Source organism: Oncorhynchus masou, chromosome 23 (assembly GCF_036934945.1).
Source record: "Oncorhynchus masou masou isolate Uvic2021 chromosome 23, UVic_Omas_1.1, whole genome shotgun sequence".
Classification (NCBI taxonomy): Eukaryota; Metazoa; Chordata; class Actinopteri; order Salmoniformes; family Salmonidae; genus Oncorhynchus; species Oncorhynchus masou.
The window spans coordinates 16,678,045-16,700,596 of record NC_088234.1 but is presented as its reverse complement, the minus strand read 5'-3'; the positions used below and the strand labels follow the sequence as shown (position 1 = coordinate 16,700,596).

Here is a 22,552-nt window from a genome sequence, read left to right as displayed (position 1 = left end):
AATAATGCACAAAACATCTGGATACCTGCCTGGTAATTCAGCTGATGCTGTAACATTGTGATAAAAGTATATTTTACATATGTTGACTCCATTCAGTTAGAATTTACATAGATGTATATAAAGACAAATGCAGTCAGAGCAACAATCTTTCCAAAGTAGGATCTGACTTCAGTAAGTAGTACAGTAACTATTATTTTAGATATATAAACTATATATGCAAAAGTATGTGGACACCCTTTCAAATTAGTGGATTCGGCTTTTTCAACCGCACACATTGCTGACATGTGTATAAAATCAAGCACACAGCCATGCACTCTCCACAGACAGACATTGGCAGTAGAATGGCCTTACTGAAGAGCTCAATGACTTTCAATGTGACACCGTCATAGGATGCCACCTGTCAAACAAGTCAGTTTGTCAAATTTCTACCATGCCAGAGCTAACTGTAGTCAACTGTAAGTGTTGTCATTGTGAAGTGGAAACGTCAAGGAGCAACAACGGCTGCAATATGGTAGGCCACACAAGCGCACAGAACGGGACCACCGAGTGCGGAAGTGCGGAGCAAGTAAACATTGTCTGTCCTCGGTTGAAACACTAACTACTGCGTTCCAAACTGCCTCCAGAAGCAAAGTCAGCTCAATAAATGTTAGTCGGGAGCTTCATGATATGGGTTTCCATGGTAGAGAAGCTGCACACAAGCATAAGATAAACAATACAATATAGAAGGGTACAGTTCAGTAGATGAGGGAACAGTTCAGTTGAGCACAGTAAAATAAGAGTAGGGAACAGTTCAGTACAGCACAGTACAGTAGGGTAGGGTGCAGTTCAGTACAGCACAGTACAGTAGGGTACAGTTCAGTAGAGTACAGTACAGTAGAGTAGGGTTGGGTACAGTTCAGTAGAGCACAGTACAGTACAGTAGAGTAGGGTAGGGTACAGTTCAGTAGAGCACAGTACAGTAGGGTGGGGTACAGTTCAGTAGAGCACAGTACAGTACAGTAGAGTAGGATACAGTTCAGTTGAGTACAGTACAGTAGGGTACAGTTCAGTACAGCACAGTACAGTAGGGTACAGTTCAGTAGAGCACAGTACAGTAGGGTACAGTTCAGTAGAGCACAGTACAGTACAGTAGGGTAGGGTACAGTTCAGTAGAACACAGTACAGTAGGGTACAGTTCAGTATGGTACAGTTCTGTAGAGCACAGTACAATTGAGTAGGGTACAGTTCAGTATGGTACAGTTCAGTAGAGCACAGTACAATAGAGTAGGGAACAGTTCAGTAGAGCACAGTACAGTACAGTAGGGTACAGTTCAGTAGAGCACAGTACAGTAGGGTAGGCTACAGTTCAGTAGAGCACAGTACAGTACAGTAGGGTAGGGTACAGTTCAGTAGAGTAGGGTACAGTTCAGTTGGGTACAGTACAGTAGGGTCCAGTTCAGTACAGTACAATAGAGTAGGGTACAGTTGAGTAGAGCACAATACAATAGAGTAGGGTACAGTTCAGTAGAGCACAGTACAATAGAGTAGGGTACAGTTCAGTAGAACACAGTACAGTAGGGTACAGTTCAGTACAGTAGGGTACAGTAGAGTAGGGTACAGTTCAGTATGGTACAGTACAATTGAGTAGGGTACAGTTCAGTAGAGCACAGTACAATAGAGTAGGGAACAGTTCAGTAGAGCACAATACAATAGAGTAGGGTACAGTTCAGTAGAGCACAGTACAATAGAGTAGGGTACAGTTCAGTAGAGTACAGTACAATATAGTAGGGTACAGTTCAGTAGAGCACAGTACAGTAGGGTAGGGTACAGTTCAGTAGAACACAGTACAGTAGGGTACAGTTCAGTACAGTAGGGTACAGTAGAGTAGGGTACAGTTCAGTATGGTACAGTTCAGTTGAGCACAGTACAATAGAGAAGGGTACAGCACAGTACAATTGAGTAGGGTACAGTTCAGTAAAGTAGGGTACAGTACAGTAGGGTACAGTTCAGTAGAGCACAGTACAATAGAGTACGGTACAGTTCAGTAGAGTACAGTACAATAGAGTATGGTACAGTTCAGTAGAGCACAGTACAATAGAGTAGGGTACAGCACAGTACAATAGAGTATGGTACAGTATGGTACAGTTCAGTATAGCACAGTACAATAGAGTAGGGCACAGCACAGTACAATAGAGTACGGTACAGTATGGTACAGTTCAGTAGAGCACAGTACAATAGAGTAGGGTACAGTTCAGTATGGGGCAGATCAGTAGAGTAGTGTACAGATTAGTAGAATGCTCTACAACAGAGTAGTGTACAGTTCAGTAGTGTAGGGTACAGTACAGTAGAGTATAGTACAATAGAGTAGGGTACAATTCAGTAGAGCACAGTACAATAGAGTAGGGTACAGTTCAGTAGAGCACAGTACAATAGAGTAGGGTACAGTTCAGTATGGGGCAGTTCAGTAGAGCACAGTACAATAGAGTAGGGTACAGTTCAGTAGAGCACTGTAAAATAGAGTAGGGTACAGTTCAGTAGGGTACAGTTCAGTATGGTACAGTTCAGTAGAGCACAGTACAATAGAGTAGGGTACAGTTCAGTATTGTACAGTTCAGTAGAGCACAGTACAGTAGAGTAGGGTGCAGTTCAGTAGAGTACAGTACAATATAGTAGGGTACAGTTCAGTAGAGCACAGTACAGTACAGTAGGGTAGGGTACAGTTCAGTAGAACACAGTACAGTATGGTACAGTTCAGTACAGTAGGGTACAGTAGAGTAGGGTACAGTTCAGTATGGCACAGTTCAGTTGAGCACAGTACAATAGAGTAGGGTACAGCACAGTACAATAGAGTAGGGTACAGTTCAGTAAAGTAGGGTACAGTAGGGTACAGTTCAGTAGAGCACAGTACAGTACAGTAGGGTACAGTACAATAGAGTACAGTAGAGTAAGGTAGAGTCGGGTACAGTACAATAGAGTAGGGTACAGTTCAGTACAGTAGGGTACATTAGAGTAGGGTACAGTTCAGTATGGTACAGTTCAGTAGAGCACAGTACAATAGAGTAGGGTACAGTTCAGTATGGTTTAGTTCAGTAGAGCACAGTACAATAGAGTAGGGTACAGTTCAGTAGAGTAGGGTAAGGTAGAGTAGGGTAAGGTAGAGTAGGGTACAGTTCAGTAGAGCACACTACAATAGAGCAGGGTAGAGTAGAGTAGTATATAGTATTAGTAGTGTTTTGGTCAAATGTATCTCAATGTTTGGGGTCTTGGAGGGTTGGAACCCCCCTGTTGTCTATTCATCTCAAAACTCTACTCTTCTTCCTGAAGTGTCCACTTCCCACATGGTGGTCCTCTGTAACTCAGTTGGTAGATCATGGCACATGCAACATTAACATGTAGATCTGCTGCCTGTGTTGTAACAGACACCATAATGGCACAGATACAAAGATGAAACCTCTATATAAATGTTTTCCTTTATGTTTAAACATGAAGTTCAGGAGTCAGTGTTTGGGACAGACTCCTCTCAATATGGTCCTGTGTGGCTCAGTCGGTAGAGCATGGCGCTTGCAACGCCAAGCGCCGTGGGTTCAATTCCCGCTGGGGCCACCCATATGTAAAAGTAGTGGCCCCAGCCGACTTGTAAGTCGCTTTGGACAAAAGCGTCTGCTAAATGGGATATATTATTATTATTATAATATAAATACAGAATGTGTATAAACAATTACTCTGTAATAAACTAATTAACAATATGTTTGTTATTGATTTGGAGATTAGAGACATCACAGAACAATACTGTCCCGACACTACCAACACTGTCACAACACTGTACCAACACTGTACCAACACTGTACCAACACTGTCCCAACACTGTACCAACACTGTACCAACACTGTACCAACACTGTACCAACACTGTACCAACACTTTACCAACACTTTACCAACACTGTACCAACACTTTACCAACACTGTCCCAACACTACCAACACTGTACCAACACTGTACCAACACTGTACCAACACTGTACCAACACTAACAAAACTGTACCAACACTGTCCCAACACTACCAAAACTGTACCAACACTGTACCAACACTGTACCAACACTGTACCAAAACTGTACCAACACTGTACCAACACTTTACCAACACTGTCCCAACACTGTCCCAACACTGTACCAACACTGTCCCAACACTGTCCCAACACTGTACCAACACTGTACAAACACTGTACCAACACTGTACCAACACTCTCCCAACACTGTACCAACACTGTACCAACACTGTCCCAACACTGTACCAACACTGTACCAACACTGTCCCAACACTGTACCAACACTGTACAAACACTGTCCCAACACTGTCCCAACACTTTAACTGAGAATTCTAACACAATATAAATAGTGTCCATCTTTATGACAAAAATACAAAGTATCTCACCTTTTATAGTGAGAGTGACAAGATCACTTGGTTGTGAAGATGTGGGTCGAGACACTCTGTTCCCTTCACACCAGTAGAGACCCTGGTCAGACTCAGCAGCTCTCCTGATAGTGAGGGCGTCTCCTGTTATAGTGTGTCTGACAGACTGGGAAACGACATTATAATTCCAGTCTTTGTACCTCTGATAGTTCCATCTACTGTCAGACCCAACTGAACACTTCAGAGTGACTTTCTCTCCAGTGTATGCAGGGTTTGGCTTCACAGTCAGAGTAGTTTTGGGAAGAGCTGTGAAAATAATGCACAAAACATCTGGATACCTGTCTGGTAATTCAGCTGATGCTGTAACATTGTGATAATAGTATATTTTACATATGTTGACTCAATTCAGTTAGAATTTACATAAATGTATATAAAGACAAATGCAGTCAGAGCAACAATCTTTCCAAAGTATGATCTGACTTCAGTAAGTAGTACGGTAACTATTATTTTAGACATATAAACTATATATGCAAAAGTATGTGGACACCCTTTCAAATTAGTGGATTCGGCTTTTTCAACCGCACACATTGTTGACATGTGTATAAAATCAAGCACACAGCCATGCACTCTCCATAGACAGACATTGGCAGTAGAATGGCCTTACTGAAGAGCTCAATGACTTTCAATGTGACACCGTCATTGGATGCCACCTGTCAAACAAGTCAGTTTGTCAAATTTCTACCATGCTAGAGCTAACTGTAGTCAACTGTAAGTGTTGTCATTGTGAAGTGGAAACATCTAGGAGCAACAACGGCTGCAATATGGTAGGCCACACAAGCGAACAGAACGGGACCCCCGAGTGCTGAAGTGCGGAGCGCGTAAACATTGTCTGTCCTCGGTTGAAACACTAACTACTGCGTTCCAAACTGCCTCTAGAAGCAAACTCAGCTCAATAAATGTTAGTCGGGAGCTTCATGATATGGGTTTCCATGGTAGAGAAGCTGCACACAAGCATAAGATAAACAATACAATAGAGTAGGGTACAGTTCAGTAGATGAGGGTACAGTTCAGTTGAGCACAGTACAATAAGACTAGGGTACAGTTCAGTAGAGTACAGTAGAGTAGGGTAGGGTACAGTTCAGTACAGCACAGTACAGTAGGGTAGGGTACAGAGCAGTAGAGCACAGTACAGTACAGTAGGGTAGGGTACAGTTCAGTAGAGTACAGTACAATAGAGTAGGGTACAGTTCAGTACAGTACAATAGAGTAGGGTAGAGTTCAGTAGAGTACAGTAGAGTACAGTTCAGTAGAGTACAGTACAATAGAGTAGGGTACAGTTCAGTAGAGTACAGTACACTAGAGTAGGGTACAGTTCAGTAGAGTACAGTACAATAGAGTAGGGAACAGTTCAGTAGAGTACAGTACAATAGAGTAGGGTACAGTTCAGTAAGGTACAGTTCAGTAGAGTACAGTACAATAGATTAGGGTAGAGTTCAGTAAGGTACAGTTCAGTAGAGTACAGTACAATAGAGTAGGGTACAGTTCAGTAAGGTACAGTTCAGTAGAGCACAGTACAATAGAGTAGGGTACAGTTCAGTAGAGTACAGTAGAGTACAGTTCAGTAGGGTACAGTACAATAGAGTAGGGTACAGTACACATAGTAGGGTACAGTACAATAGAGTAGGTTACAGTACAATAGAGTAGGGTACAGTTCAGTAGAGTACAGTACAATAGAGTAGGGTACAGTTCAGTAAGGTACAGTTCAGTAGAGTACAGTACAATAGAGTAGGGTACAGTTCAGTAGAGTACAGTACAATAGAGTAGGGTATAGTTCAGTAGAGCACAGTACAAGAGAGTGGGGTACAGTTCAGTAGAGTAGGGAACAGTAGAGTAGGGTAAGGTAGAGTAGGGTACAGTTCAGTAGAGCACAGTACAATAGAGCAGGGTACAGTAGAGTAGTATATAGTATTAGTAGTGTTTTGGTCAAATGTATCTCAATGTTTGGGGTCTTAGAGGGTTGGAACCCCCCTGTTGTCTATTCATCTCAAAACTCTACTCTTCTTCCTGAAGTGTCCACTTCCCACATGGTGGTCCTCTGTAACTCAGTTGGTAGATCATGGCACATGCAACATTAACATGTAGATCTGCTGCCCGTGTTGAAACAGACACCATAATGGCACAGATACAAAGATGAAACCTCTATATAAATGTTTTCCTTTATGTTTAAACATGAAGTTCAGGAGTCAGTGTTTGGGACAGACTCCTCTCAATATAAATAGGTAGGGTACAGTACAGAAGAGCACAGTACAGTACAGTACAGTAGGGTAGGGTACAGTAGGGTACAGTTCAGTAGAGTACAGTAGAGTAGGGTACAGTTCAGTACAGTACAGTAGAGTAGGGTACAGTTCAGTACAGTACAGTAGAGTAGGGTACAGTTCAGTAGAGTACAGTACTATAGAGTAGGGTACAGTTCAGTAGAGCACAGTACAATATAGCAGGGTACAGTTCAGTAGAGCACAGTACAGTACAGTAGGGTAGGGTACGGTTCAGTAGAGCACCATACAGTAGAGTAGGGTACAGTTCAGTACAGTACAGTAGAGTAGGGTACAGTTCAGTAGAGTACAGTAGAGTATTGTACAGTTCAGTAGAGCACAGTACAATAGAGTAGGGTACAGTTCAGTAGAGCACAGTACAATATAGCAGGGTACTGTTCAGTAGAGTACAGTACAGTAGAGTAGGGTTGGGTACAGTTCAGTAGAGCACAGTACAGTACAGTAGAGCAGGGTAGGGTACAGTTCAGTAGAGCACAGTACAGTACAGTAGGGTACAGTTCAGTAGAGCACAGTACAGTAGGGTGGGGTACAGTTCAGTAGAGCACAGTACAGTACAGTAGGGTAGGGTACAGTTCAGTAAAGCACAGTACAGTACAGTTCAGTAGAGTACAGTAGAGTAGGGTACAGTTCAGTAGAGCACAGTAAAGTAGAGTAGGGTAGGGTACAGTTCAGTAGAGCACAGTACAGTAGGGTACAGTTCAGTAGAGCACAGTAGACCACAGTACAGTAGGGTGCAGTTCAGTAGAGTACAGTAAAAGAGAGTAGCGTACAGTTGAGTAGAGCACAATGAAAAAAGGAGTAGGGTACAGTAGAGAAGAGCACAGTACAGTACAGTAGGTTAGGGTACAGTTCAATAGAGTACAGTACAGTAGGGTACAGTTCAGTAGAGCACAGTACAGTACAGTACAGTAGGGTACAGTTCAGTAGAGCACAGTACAATAGAGTAGGGTACAGTTCAGTAGAGCACAGTACAGTAGGGTACAGTTCAGTAGAGCACAGTACAGCACAGTACAGTAGGGTACAGTTCAGTAGAGCACAGTGCAATAGAGTAGGGTACAGTTCAGTAGAGCACAGTACAATAGAGTAGGGTGCAGTTCAGTAGAGCACAGTACAGTACAGTAGGGTAGGGTACAGTTCAGTAGAGCACAGTACAGCAGGGTAGGGTACAGTACAGAAGAGCACAGAACAGTACAGTACAGTAGGGTAGGGTACAGTTCAGTAGAGTACAGTAGAGTAGGGTACAGTTAAGTAAAGTACAGTAGAGTAGGGTGCAGTTCAGTAGAGTACAGTAGAGTAGGGTACAGTTCAGTAGAGCACAGTACAGTAGAGTACAGTTCAGTAGAGTACAGTACAATAGAGAAGGGTACATTACACTAGAGTAGGGTACAGTTCAGTAGAGTACAGTAATATAGAGTAGGGTACAGTTCAGTAGGTCACAGAACAGTAGGGTACAGTTCTGTAGAGTACAGTAGAGTGCAGTTCAGTAGAGTACAGTACAATAGAGTAGGGTACAGTACACTAGAGTAGGGTAGAGAAAAGGAGAGGACAGTACAATAGAGTAGGGTATAGTTCAGTAGAGCACAGTGCAATATAGTAGGGTACAGTAGAGTAGGGTACAGTTAAGTATAGTACAGTAGAGTAGGGTACAGTTCAGTAGAGCACAGTACAATAGAGTAGGTTACAGTTCAGTAGAGTACAGTACAATAGAGTACGGTACAGTTCAGTAGAGTACAGTACAATAAAGTAGGGTACAGTTCAGTAAGGTACAGTTCAGTAGAGCACAGTAGAGTATAGTTCAGTGGAGTACAGTACAATAGAGTAGGGTACAGTACACTAGAGTAGGGCACAGTTCAGTAGAGTACAGTACAATAGAGTAGGGTACAGTTCAGTAGAGTACAGTACACTAGAGTAGGGTACAGTTCAGTAGAGTACAGTACAATAGAGTAGGGAACAGTTCAGAAGAGTACAGTACAATAGAGTAGGGTAGAGTTCAGTAAGGTACAGTTCAGTAGAATACAGTACAATAGAGTAGGGTACAGTTCAGTAGAGTACAGTAGAGTATAGTTCAGTAGAGTACAGTACAATAGAGTAGGGTACAGTACACTAGAGTAGGGCACAGTTCAGTAGAGTACAGTACAATAGAGTAGGGTACAGTTCAGTAGAGTACAGTACACTAGAGTAGGGTACAGTTCAGTAGAGTACAGTACAATAGAGTAGGGAACAGTTCAGTAGAGTACAGTACAATAGAGTAGGGTACAGTTCAGTAAGGTACAGTTCAGTAGAGTACAGTACAATAGAGTAGGGTACAGTTCAGTAAGGTACAGTACAGTAGAGCACAGTACAATAGAGTAGGGTACAGTTCAGTAGAGTACAGTAGAATAGGGTGCAGTTCAGTAGAGTACAGTAGAGTAGGGTACAGTTCAGTAGAGCACAGTACAGTAGAGTACAGTTCAGTAGAGTAGGGTACAGTTCAGTAGGGTACAGTACAATAGAGTAGGGTACAGTACACAGAGTAGGTTACAGTATAATAGAGTAGGGTACAGTTCAGTAGAGTACAGTACAATAGAGTAGGGTACAGTTCAGTAAGGTACAGTTCAGTAGAGTACAGTACAATAGAGTAGGGTACAGTTCCGTAGAGTACAGTACAATAGAGTAGGGTACAGTCCACTAGAGTAGGGTACAGTTCAGTAGAGTACAGTACAATAGAGTAGGGTACAGTTCAGTAGAGTACAGTACAATAGAGTAGGGTACAGTTCAGTAGAGTACAGTACAATAGAGTAGTGTACAGTTCAGTAAGGTACAGTTCAGTAGAGCACAGTACAATAGAGTAGGGTACAGTTCAGAAGAGTACAGTTCAGTAGAGTACAGTACAATAGAGTAGGGTACAGTTCAGTAGAGTACAGTTCAGTAGAGTACAGTACAATAGAGTAGGGTACAGTTCAGTAGAGTACAGTATAATAGAGTAGTGTACAGTTCAGTAAGGTACAGTTCAGCAGAGTACAGTACAATAGAGTAGGGTACAGTTCAGTAGAGTACAGTACAATAGAGTAGGGTACAGTTCAGTAGAGCACAGTACAAGAGAGTGGGGTACAGTTCAGTAGAGTAGGGAACAGTAGAGTAGGGTAAGGTAGAGTAGGGTGCAGTTCAGTAGAGCACACTACAATAGAGCAGGGTACAGTAGAGTAGTATATAGTATCAGTAGTATTTTGGCCAAATGTATCTCAATGTTTGGGGTCTTGGAGGGTTGGAACCCCCCTGTTGTCTATTCATCTCAAAACTCTACTCTTCTTCCTGAAGTGTCCACTTCCCACATGGTGGTCCTCTGTAACTCAGTTGGTAGATCATGGCACATGCAACATTAACATGTAGATGTGCTGCCCGTGTTGAAACAGACACCATAATGGCACAGATACAAAGATGAAACCTCTATATAAATGTTTTCCTTTATGTTTAAACATGAAGTTCAGGAGTCAGTGTTTGGGACAGACTCCTCTCAATATAAATACAGAATGTGTATAAACAATTACTCTGTAATAAACTAATTAACAATATGTTTGTTATTGATTTGGAGATTAGAGACATCACAGAACAATACTGTCCCAACACTGTACCAACACTGTACCAACACTGTCACAACACTGTACCAACACTGTACCAACACTGTACCAAAACTGTACCAACACTGTCCCAACACTGTACCAACACTGTCCCAACACTAACAACACTGTACCAACACTGTACCAACACTGTACCAACACTGTACCAACACTGTCCCAACACTACCAAAACTGTACCAAAACTGTACCAACACTGTACCAACACTGTACCAACACTGTCCCAACACTGTACCAACACTGTACCAACACTGTACCAACACTGTCCCAACACTGTCCCAACACTACCAAAACTGTACCAACACTGTACCAACACTGTACCAACACTTTACCAACACTGTCCCAACACTGTACCAACACTGTCCCAACACTGTACCAACACTGTACCAACACTGTCCCAACACTGTACCAACACTGTACCAAAACTGTACCAACACTGTACCAACACTGTCCCAACACTGTACCAACACTGTCCCAACACTGTACCAAAACTGTACCAAAACTGTACCAACACTGTACCAACACTTTACCAACACTGTCCCAACACTGTACCAACACTGTCCCAACACTGTACCAACACTGTCCCAACACTGTACCAACACTGTACCAACACTGTACCAACACTGTCCCAACACTGTACCAACACTGTACCAAAACTGTACCAATACTGTACCAACACTGTACCAACACTGTACCAACACTGTCCCAACACTGTACCAAAACTGTACCAAAACTGTACCAACACTGTACCAACACTTTACCAACACTGTCCCAACACTGTCCCAACACTGTACCAACACTGTCCCAACACTGTACCAACACTGTACCAACACTGTCACAACACTGTCCCAACACTACCAAAACTGTACCAACACTGTACCAACACTTTACCAACACTGTCCCAACACTGTACCAACACTGTCCCAACACTGTCCCAACACTGTACCAACACTGTCCCAACACTGTACCAACACTGTCCCAACACTCTCCCAACACTGTCCCAACACTGTACCAACACTGTACCAACACTGTCCCAACACTTTAACTGAGAATTCTAACACAATATAAATAGTGTCCATCTTTATGACAAAAACACAAAGTATCTCACCTTTTATAGTGAGAGTGACAGAATCACTTGGTTGTGAAGATGTGGGTCGAGACACTCTGCTCCCTTCACACCAGTAGAGACCCTGGTCAGACTCAGCAGCTCTACTGATGGTGTGAGTGTCTCCTGTTATAGTGTGTCTGACAGACTCGGATACGACATTATAATTCCAGTCTTTGTACCTCTGATAGTTCCATCTACTGTCAGACCCAACTGAACACTTCAGAGTAACTGTCTCTCCAGTGTATGCAGGGTTTGGCATCACAGTCAGAGTTGTTTTGGGAAGAGCTGTGAAAATAATGCACAAAACATCTGGATACCTGTCTGGTAATTCAGCTGATGCTGTAACATTGTGATAAAAGTATATTTTACATATGTTGACTCAATTCAGTTAGAATTTACATAAATTTATATAAAGACAAATGCAGTCAGAGCAACAATCTTTCCAAAGTAGGATCTGACTTCAGTAAGTAGTACAGTAACTATTATTTTAGACATATAAACTATATAGGCAAAAGTATGTGGACACCCTTTCAAATTAGTGGCTTCGGCTTGTTCGGCCACACCCGTTGCTGACGTGTGTATAAAATCAAGCACACAGCCATGCAATCTCCATGGACAAACATTGGCAGTAGAATGGCCTTACTGAAGAGCTCAGTGACTTTCAATGTGACACCGTAATAGGATGCCACCTGTCTAACAACTCAGTTTGTCAGATTTCTGCCATGATAGAGCTAACTGTAGTCAACTGTAAGTGCTGTTATTGTGAAGTGGATAAATCTAGGAGCAACAACGGCTGCAATGTGGTAGGCCACACAAGAAAAATTGTCTGTCCTCAGTTGAAACACAAACTAATGCGTTCCAAACTGGATACAGCTTGGATACATGAGTATCTGTTTCAAATTTACCTGTTATAGTGATACAGACTATAGTGAACTTACCAGTGACACTGATGGTGACGACATCACTGGGTTGTGATCTCTGTGGCCGATCTGTCCTCAGCCCCTCACATCTGTACTGACCAACCTGACCAGTCTGAGTGATGGGGATGGTGATATCTATGGCTTTACTGGTCTGACTGGGAAGGTGATGGGTGTCTCTGAACCAGTAGTACGTCCAGTCTGTGTAGTCTGATATGTCACACTGCAGAGTGACTGTCTCTCCAGGGTAGAGGAGACCCTGTGGAGTGACTATCTTCAATGAGGCCGTGGGCAGAGCTGTGGAAACAGTTATATGAAGACAAATGCAGTCAGAGCAACAATCTTTCCAAAGTATGATCTGACTTCAGTAAGTAGTACGGTAACTATTATTTTAGACATATAAACTATATATGCAAAAGTATGTGGACCCCCTTTCAAATTAGTGGATTCGGCTTTTCCAGCCACACCCGTTGCTGACATGTGTATAAAATCAAGGACACAGCCATGCAATCTCCATAGACAAACATTGGCAGAACTTTGGCAGTAACAGTACAGTGGAGCACAGTAAAATAGAGTAGGGTACAGTTCAGTAGAGTACAGTACAATAGAGTAGGGTACAGTTCAGTAGAGTACAGTACAATAGAGTAGGGTCAAGTTCAGTAGAGCGCAGTGCAAACCATTCAAATAGAGTACAGTAGAGTACAGTTCAGTAGAGTAGAGTACAATAGAGTAGGGTACAATTCAGTTGAGCACAGTACAATATAGTAGGTTCCAGTTCACTAGAGTACAGTACAATAGAGTAGGGTATAGTTCAGTAGAGCACAGTGCAATATAGTAGGGTACAGTAGAGTAGGGTACAGTTCAGTAGAGTGCAGTACAATAGAGTAGAGTACAGTTCAGAAGAGCACAGTACAATAGAGTAGGGTACAGTACAGTGGAGCACAGTACAATAGAGTAGGGTACAGTTCAGTAGAGTACAGTACAATAGAGTAGGGTACAGTTCAGTAGAGTACAGTACAATAGAGTAGGGTCAAGTTCAGTAGAGCACAGTGCAAACCATTCAAATAGAGTACAGTAGAGTACAGTTCAGTAGAGTAGAGTACAATAGAGTAGGGTACAATTCAGTTGAGCACAGTACAATATAGTAGGTTCCAGTTCACTAGAGTACAGTACAATAGAGTAGGGTATAGTTCAGTAGAGCACAGTGCAATATAGTAGGGTACAGTAGAGTAGGGTACAGTTCAGTAGAGTGCAGTACAATAGAGTAGAGTACCGTTCAGAAGAGCACAGTACAATAGAGTAGGGTACAGTACAGTGGAGTACAGTACAATAGAGTAGGGTCCAGTTCAGTAGATTAGGGTACAGTGCAATAGAGTAGAGTACAGTACAGTTGAGCACAGTGCAATATAGAGTAGGGTACAGTACAGTTCAGCACAGTACAATAGGGTAGGGTACAATTCAGATGAGCACAGTGCAATAGTGTATGTTCCAGTTCACTAGATTACAGTACAATAGAGTAGGGTCCAGTTCAGTAGAGCACAGTGCAAAACAGTCAATTAGAGTACAGTAGAGTACAGTTCAGAAGAGCACAGTACAATAGAGTAGGGTACAGTTCAGTAGAGTACAGTACAATAGAGTAGGGTACAGTTCAGTAGAGTACAGCACAATAGAGTAGGGTACAGTTAAGTAGAGCACAGTGCAAAACATTCAATTAGAGTACAGAAGAATACAGTTCAGAAGAGCACAGTACAATAGAGTAGGGTTCAGTACAGTGTTGTACAGTACAATAGAGTAGGGTACAATTCAGTTGAGCACAGTACAATAGAGTAGGGTCTAGTCGGGAGCTTCATGATATGGGTTTCCATGGAAGAGAAGCTGCACACAAGCATAAGATAACCAATACAATAGAGTAGGGTACAGTTCAGTAGATGAGGGAACAGTTCAGTTGAGCACAGTAAAATAAGAGTAGGGAACAGTTCAGTACAGCACAGTACAGTAGGGTAGGGTACAGTTCAGTACAGCACAGTACAGTAGGGTACAGTTCAGTAGAGCACAGTACAATAGAGTAGGGTACAGTTCAGTACAGTACAATAGAGTAGGGTACTGTTCAGTAGAGTACAGTACAGTAGAGTAGGGTTGGGTACCATTCAGTAGAGCACACTACAGTACAGTAGAGTAGGGTAGGGTACAGTTCAGTAGAGCACAGTACAGTAGGGTGGGGTACAGTTCAGTAAAGCACAGTACAGTACAGTAGGGTACAGTTCAGTAGAGCACAGTACAGTAGGGTAGGGTACAGTTCAGTAAAGCACAGTACAGTACAGTAGGGTACAGTTCAGTAGAGCACAGTACAGTACAGTAGGGTAGGGTACAGTTCAGTAGAGTAGGGTACAGTTCAGTTGAGTACAGTACAGTAGGGTACAGTTCAGTACAGCACAGTACAGTAGGGTACAGTTCAGTAGAGCACAGTACAGTAGGGTACAGTTCAGTAGAGCACAGTACAGTACAGTAGGGTACAGTTCAGTAGAGCACAGTACAGTAGGGTAGGGTACAGTTCAGTAGAGCACAGTACAGTACAGTAGGGTAGTGTACAGTTCAGTAGAGTAGGGTACAGTTCAGTTGAGTACAGTACAGTAGGGTACAGTTCAGTACAGTACAATAGAGTAGGGTACAGTTCAGTAGAGCACAATACAATAGAGTAGGGTACAGTTCAGTAGAGCACAGTACAATAGAGTAGGGTACAGTTCAGTAGAGCACAGTACAGTACAGAAGGGTAGGGTACAGTTCAGTAGAACACAGTACAGTAGGGTACAGTTCAGTAGAGTAGGGTACAGTAGAGTAGGGTACAGTTCAGTAGAGTACAGTACAATAGAGTAGGGTACAGATCAGTAGAGTACAGTACAGTAGAGTAGGGTACAGTTCAGTAGAGTACAGTACTCTAGGGTAGGGTACAGTTCAGTACAGCACAGTAGGGTACAGTTCAGTAGAGTACAGTACAATAGAGTAGGGTACAGTTGTGGCGAAATCTGCTCGGAGCCTTCACCGTGCACTGCCACTTTAAGAGCGCATGAGCACTAAGGAAGGAGGAGATAAAGAGAGCTCATTCAGCTCTTTGGGGAGGGGCTCTTGGCTGGCGCGACAGTTTGATTGTGTGTGCTGTGCTGCAGAAGTTTTGTTTTTGTTTTTCAGCGTTTGTAGTTTATAAAGTATTTAACTCAAACATCGGTGTGATCGCTTTAGATCGTGGTTGTTTTTGTTTGGGACCGCGCCCGTTATGGATCGCATGGATTAGTAGCAACATTGTTGCGAAGCTTTACCATACAAACCAACAAACCATCGGACAGTCAGACCGTACACCGGCAGGCCTGAAGACCACAGCTAAGATTTCTCTTTTTCTCTCTCTTTCTCTTCCCTCTCGTTCCAGTGCTTTACCCTGCAACAGACTCTCTATTTTTCAAATGCACTTCCCATTGAAGTTCATTAGAGCTGGACTATTATTGCCCTGCCAGAAGTATTTTGATGGACATTTTAGTTAAAAGGGAGGTTGCTTGCAAGTTGTGTATTGTTATGTGAACTGTATTGAGGTGAGGTGTACTAATGACATGTGGCCGAGAAGACTGTGGACATTTTTAAGGCCTTTGTTGTGTCGATGAACACCCCCCACATTCATACCCTCTGCACTCATCCACTAGAAAATAATACAGATTATTGCAAATCCTCTGTTGATGACTGGGTTCGTTCTTGTATGAAGTTACTGTTTAATTGCTCTGCCATTATTAGTATTAGTATTATTGTATGAGGTATTCTTGTTGGGGTTACCCCTGTGCTGTGATGTGGGTTTTATATGGTGTGTATTCTCTTTTCTCTCCACTGGCTATCTGGTAAACAGGCTACACTCTAGGCAGTCTCTTCTGCTGATGTGTGTGGGTCTGGTAGTGGTACTCTCTCTATTCTACTCTTTTCCTTTCGGCATGGTTAATACCTGCCTGGCGCCCGAACAAAATCTTTCTTTACCCCTCTCTAATAAATACCGCTACAGAATTGGCGCCCAAACAGGGACTTGAAGAGAAACACTTATGACACCATCCACACAAGGTTGAATCATGTCTTTTGTTGGAACCCCATACTGTGTCAATGTGGACACACCTGATGGTAATCATGTTCGGGATTCTTTCATTGTGGAAGGACTTGATGGACTAATGGAGTTGGATAGCACTGACCCTAATCCCCAGGCTTCTGGTTCACCTATAACATCTCCACCATTACCCTCCCCTCAAACCCTTCCGGTTACCCTGTCCAGAGAGACTGGGAGAGGTGTCTCTGTGATCACTGGACAACTGGAACATCAATGGACACACACCAATCATAGTTTGACAATGCAGGAGAATGCCATTCGCAAACTCAGTGAATGTGTGGAGGCTCATCAGACAGATGTGCAGCGGAGGTTGGATTACCTTCCCTGTCAAATGGAGGAAAACCAACAACAAATTGTTCAGAGACAGAAATATTTACAAGATTCTCTGAAACAGGATATTCAAGGAAAACTGCACCGGTTCAAAACACAAATGGAAACTAACCATCATCAAGTCATAATCTTTCTTGAGGAGGAACAAAAACAGAGAGCAGAGGAGTCAGCCTCTGTTGTGAAGGGAGTGTGTTCTTATCTGAAGGAAGTTATGGAGGACATGAAGAACTCTCTCACAGGGGAACTACGATTTTTGATTGAACAGACTCAAAAGGACACTGTTAATGAGATGGAAAAAGCACAGAAGGCCATAGACCTTCAACTGGAAGAGCTGCACCAGGAGGTAATGCAGTGCTTTTCCCTTCTGGACAAATCTTCTGCACCTCCCTCAGGTTTTACCTCTGCCACTGGCTTGGCCAGTAAGGGAATAGGAACAGGTAGTATTACAAAAACCCCTCTGAAGATACTGTTAAACAACAGAACTCCCGCTGCCACTGTCATGCCTCCTCTAGAGCGCTCCCTCCCTATCAAACTACTTTTCCCCACTTTTGGCAGCCCAGAAGATGATGTTGATCCACTGTTTTTCTTATCTAAGTGTAATGATTTTCTTTCTATCCGGCCCCTTACTGACTTGGAGGTTCTTGCTACCCTCCGCAGTGTTCTTCATGGTACAGCAAGAGACTGGTGGGAGATAGCCCGTGAACATGTGTCAACCTGGGAGGAGTTTCAAAATATATTCCTCTTAGCCTTCCTCTCAGAGGACTATGTGGATGAACTGGCGGAACGTGTTCGTAACAGAGTCCAGGGTGAAGCAGAGCCAATACGGGACTTTGCCTTCTCCTATCGAGTTCTATGTAGGAGATGGAAGGCTGACATTACTGAGCAGGAGATGGTCAAACTCCTTCTTAAGAACATGGTTCCCCGCCTTGCTAGTCAACTTCGAGAACGTGTGCAGAACGTGGATGATCTGGTGCGTCTTGGGACTCAGTTTGAGAAGGACTGGAAGCACCACCTCCAAACTAAAAACCCTGTTCCCTCATCCCAGTATACCCATAACTCTCCTGGGGCTAAACCCTCTCAGATATTTGTACCCAAGATCAAGGACAAATGTCCAGTAGTGTGTTGGAGGTGTAAAGTCCAACATCCTCCAGATTCTTGCCCGCTCTATGTCCAGCGTCAGGATTCAGGAAAAGGTCAGAAAGCACCGAAGACTAAATGTCTAGACAGGCGTGGTGGCTTGCATACAATTGGGACAGCCTTAATGCCCACCATGAAGCCTTTAGACTGCACAGCTAGCAGTCTTATTCCTATTCCGCAACAACTATTGGTTCCTCTGACTGTTAGGAACTGGAGAGGGAAGGCCATAATCGACACAGGGGCATCTTACACCCTGATGCAAGAGGCCCTGTGGCAGAACATGGCATTACCTCATGAGGAGCTACAAACATGGGAGGAGGGACCATTGTACTTGGCCAATGGAGAACCTACCACCCCTTGGGCTGGATTAGTATAATAATAAAACTGCATGGTGAGACTATTAACCTTCCTGTGGCTATTCTTGCAGATTCAAGCCTTGCATTTGCTGTAGTCCTTGGCCTAGACTTCCTGTTCTTCAGTGGACTGACCATCTCGATGTCTGAACCCTCCTATCGGCTGCACACTGACTATTCTCAGCCTCATCCATTTCAACCTGGTAATGCACTGATTTCAGGCTGGAGCCTGTTACATTATGCAGAGTCCAGACAAGGTCAAGTCATCGGACAAAGACAAAAACATGTTCCACCAGTGAAGTCCGAGAACCCAACTATCACCCTGATTACCGCCGTACCCCCCCTTCTATCCGAGAGCAAAAACAAACCTGATGCGGATTTCTACATCAAACAAGCAGTGGAACAGGCATGTCTGTCAGATGATGAAAGGTGGCAGCTCTCCCAGATGTTGGACATGAACAGTGAGGTTTGTACTCTTACACTCGGCCGTACAACCGTCTACAAACACAAAATCTATACCCGGCATGAGGTCCCCATTAAGCAGCGTCCCTACAGGCTGTCCCCTGCCAAACTGGCAATTCTCAATGAACAGCTCAAAAGCATGTTGGAGAATGGAATTGTGGAACCTTCTTTTTCCGGATGGGCTTCTCCGGTTGTCCTGATTCCTAAGAAAGATGGTGGATATCGATTCTGTGTGGACTACAGGAAGCCGAATGCCATAACAGAAAGCGATGCCTACCCTCTACCAAACATAAATGACATACTGGAATCTCTGGCAGGAACATCCATCTTTAGTAATCTGGATCTGAACAGTGGCTATTGGCAGGTGTCAATGGATCCCGCTAGTCAGGACAAGACTGCCTTTGTCACCCCTGCTGGTTTGTACTCCTTCAAAGTCATGCCTTTTGGTTTGAAGAATGCTCCAGCAACCTTCCAAAGGTTGATGGAGACTGTCCTGGGAGATCTGAGGGGTAGAAATTGTCTTGTGTATCTGGATGACATCATAATCTACTCCTCCTCTGTCGCGGATCATCTGCAAGACATTCAGTCCGTCTTCGACAGACTAAAGGCTGCAGGTTTGACCTTGAACTTGAAGAAGTGTCGTTTCTGTCTGCCAGAACTCAAGTTCCTTGGTCATGTGGTTAATGCTGAAGGTATCCATGCAGATCCAGCCAAAGTTGCAGCCGTGCAGGAATTCCCAATTCCCACATCCCTCAAGGCTGTTCAGCGGTTTCTGGGCATGGCTGGATGGTACCACAGGTTTGTGCCTGACTTTTCAAAGGTAGCTGAACCCTCAACCACCTTAAGAAGAAAGGTGTGAAATTCCAATGGACCCCTGCATGCCAAAGTGCATTTGAAGCACTCAAAAACAGTCTAATTACTCCTCCAGTGCTTGGACATCCTAACCTGAATGCTCATTTCATTGTGTACACGGATGCAAGTCAAACAGGACTTGGAGCAGTCTTGGCTCAACAAACAGGACTTGGAACAGAAGAAGTTCTTGCCTATGCAAGTCGCACCCTTAATTCAGCCGAGAGGAATTATTCAACGACTGAAAGGGAGTGCCTCGCTGTGGTCTGGGCTTTGGAGAAATGGAGCTACTACTTGGAGGCAAAGATCTTCACCGTTGTCACAGACCATGCTGCTCTGCAGTGGGTTCTGGCATCAGGCAAGACCAACAGCCGCCTTATTCGCTGGTCTATCAGACTGCAGAAGTTTGACTTCATCATTGAGTATCGCAAAGGAAAACTGAACGTTGTACCAGATGCCCTTTCTCGGATGACAGAGACTGCCAATGTTTGTCCTCCCTTGTGCAGTACTTATGCTACCGCTAAATGTCTGGATGATTCCTTTCTCTGGATGATGAGAGTGTATGGAGAGCACAGCAGAAGGATGCTGCCATAATGGTGATCCACAAGAGTCTGTCTGAAGAAGACACCAAGAGTCGCTTCAATGATAAGTATAGCATAATTCAGGATAAAGTGTATCGAAAAACTCCAAGAGGAGATGGAATACACAGCACCCATTATCGCGTCTTCATTCCCTCTACATTGTGTGACCAGATAATCCAAGCTTATCATGCCAATCCCATGAGTGGCCATCTTGGAGTTTTTAAAACTTATCGAAGACTACAAGAGGTGGTTTACTGGCCAGGCATGTGGGTTGATACCCGGAAGTTTGTACAGCAGTGTGAAGTCTGCCAGAAATACAAACCAGACATTGGCAGACCTGCCGGGAAAATGCAGCAGACCGTGGTGAACCATCCAAATGAAATGTTGGGAATTGACCTCATGGGACCTTTTCCTCCCAGCCGGGGACACGGAATGAATTTTTATTGGTGGTAGTGGACTACTACACACACTGGGTGGAGTTGTTTCCCCTCCGCAAAGCCACTGCATCAGCCATTGCTCTAATTCTGAGAAGGGAGGTTTTTACCAGATTCGGGATTCCAGACCAAATCCTATCTGACCGAGGTCCGCAGTTCATATCAGGAATCTACAAAGAGCTCTGTACCTACTGGGGTGTAATTGCCAAGTTGACCACAGCCTATCATCCTCAGACCAACCTGACCGAGAGGGTAAACCGAACCCTGAAGGGGATGATTGCTTCATTCGTGGGGGATCAGCACACAAGTTGGGATCAGCATCTTCCAGAATTTCGCTTTGCACTGAACTCTGCCGTGCAGGAGACTTCTGGGGTCACTCCTGCCGAACTCCACCTGGGAAGACCACTAAAAGGTCCGATGGACAGGGTCTTGCAAAGTTCGAATGTTTCACCTGACTGCCCAGCGTTTGATGCCATACAACACCACCACACCTTGCTAGCCAGAGTGGAGGCCAGCAAAACCAAAGCCAAACAACGACAGCTGAGAAACTATGACAAACACAGACGAGACGTGTGTTTTCCACCCCAGTCTCGTGTCTGGGTACGTTCACATCATCTGTCAAAGGCATCTAAGAAGTTCACTGCCAAGCTAGCTTCGAGATGGAAAGGTCCATACCGTGTAGTGCAGCAGTTGGGACCAGTGAACTACTTGGTCTGTTTGGAGGACACTGGGGAAGATGTCAGGACAGTGCATGTTGTTGACCTAAAGCCCTGCTACCCTACGGCAGAAGAGCTGGATCGCAGACAAAAGCAACACCTGCAGGACCTCTTCGTGGAGGACTCTGATGATGAGGACTTCCCTGGTTTTGTGTAGCAGGAACATGAACCTGTCAAAGCCTGCGTCCTCTCTGATTCTACAGGCTTTGTTTTTTCATGGGGGGAGGAGTGTGGCGAAATCTGCTCGGAGCCTTCACCGTGCACTGCCACTTTAAGAGCGCATGAGCACTAAGGAAGGAGGAGATAAAGAGAGCTCATTCAGCTCTTTGGGGAGGGGCTCTTGGCTGGCGCGACAGTTTGATTGTGTGTGCTGTGCTGCAGAAGTTTTGTTTTTGTTTTTCAGCGTTTGTAGTTTATAAAGTATTTAACTCAATCATCGGTGTGATCGCTTTAGATCGTGGTTGTTTTTGTTTGGGACCGCGCCCGTTATGGATCGCATGGATTAGTAGCAACATTGTTGCGAAGCTTTACCATACAAACCAACAAACCATCGGACAGTCAGACCGTACACCGGCAGGCCTGAAGACCACAGCTAAGATTTCTCTTTTTCTCTCTCTTTCTCTTCCCTCTCGTTCCAGTGCTTTACCCTGCAACAGACTCTCTATTTTTCAAATGCACTTCCCATTGAAGTTCATTAGAGCTGGACTATTATTGCCCTGCCAGAAGTATTTTGATGGACATTTTAGTTAAAAGGGAGGTTGCTTGCAAGTTGTGTATTGTTATGTGAACTGTATTGAGGTGAGGTGTACTAATGACATGTGGCCGAGAAGACTGTGGACATTTTTAAGGCCTTTGTTGTGTCGATGAACACCCCCACATTCATACCCTCTGCACTCATCCACTAGAAAATAATACAGATTATTGCAAATCCTCTGTTGATGACTGGGTTCGTTCTTGTATGAAGTTACTGTTTAATTGCTCTGCCATTATTAGTATTAGTATTATTGTATGAGGTATTCTTGTTGGGGTTACCCCTGTGCTGTGATGTGGGTTTTATATGGTGTGTATTCTCTTTTCTCTCCACTGGCTATCTGGTAAACAGGCTACACTCTAGGCAGTCTCTTCTGCTGATGTGTGTGGGTCTGGTAGTGGTACTCTCTCTATTCTACTCTTTTCCTTTCGGCATGGTTAATAC

At 43.8% G+C, this 22,552-nt stretch overlaps 1 protein-coding gene across 13 annotated transcripts in view; it reads right to left on the bottom strand.

Annotated features, from left to right (window-relative positions):
- Positions 1-22,552, bottom strand: part of LOC135510445 (basement membrane-specific heparan sulfate proteoglycan core protein-like) — a 93,419-nt gene that overhangs the window by 45,632 nt on the left and 25,235 nt on the right. For 10 of the 13 annotated variants that reach the window (XM_064931375.1, XM_064931373.1, XM_064931374.1 and 7 more), the window contains 3 exons: positions 12,385-12,660; positions 11,447-11,731; positions 4,413-4,697 (listed from right to left, as the gene is read on the bottom strand). In XM_064931375.1, coding sequence (XP_064787447.1) covers positions 4,413-4,697; positions 11,447-11,731; positions 12,385-12,660 — 846 coding nt within the window. The remainder of the gene's footprint in view (positions 1-4,412; positions 4,698-11,446; positions 11,732-12,384; positions 12,661-22,552) is intronic. The other 3 variants (XM_064931368.1, XM_064931371.1, XM_064931376.1) reach the window with 3 other exon arrangements.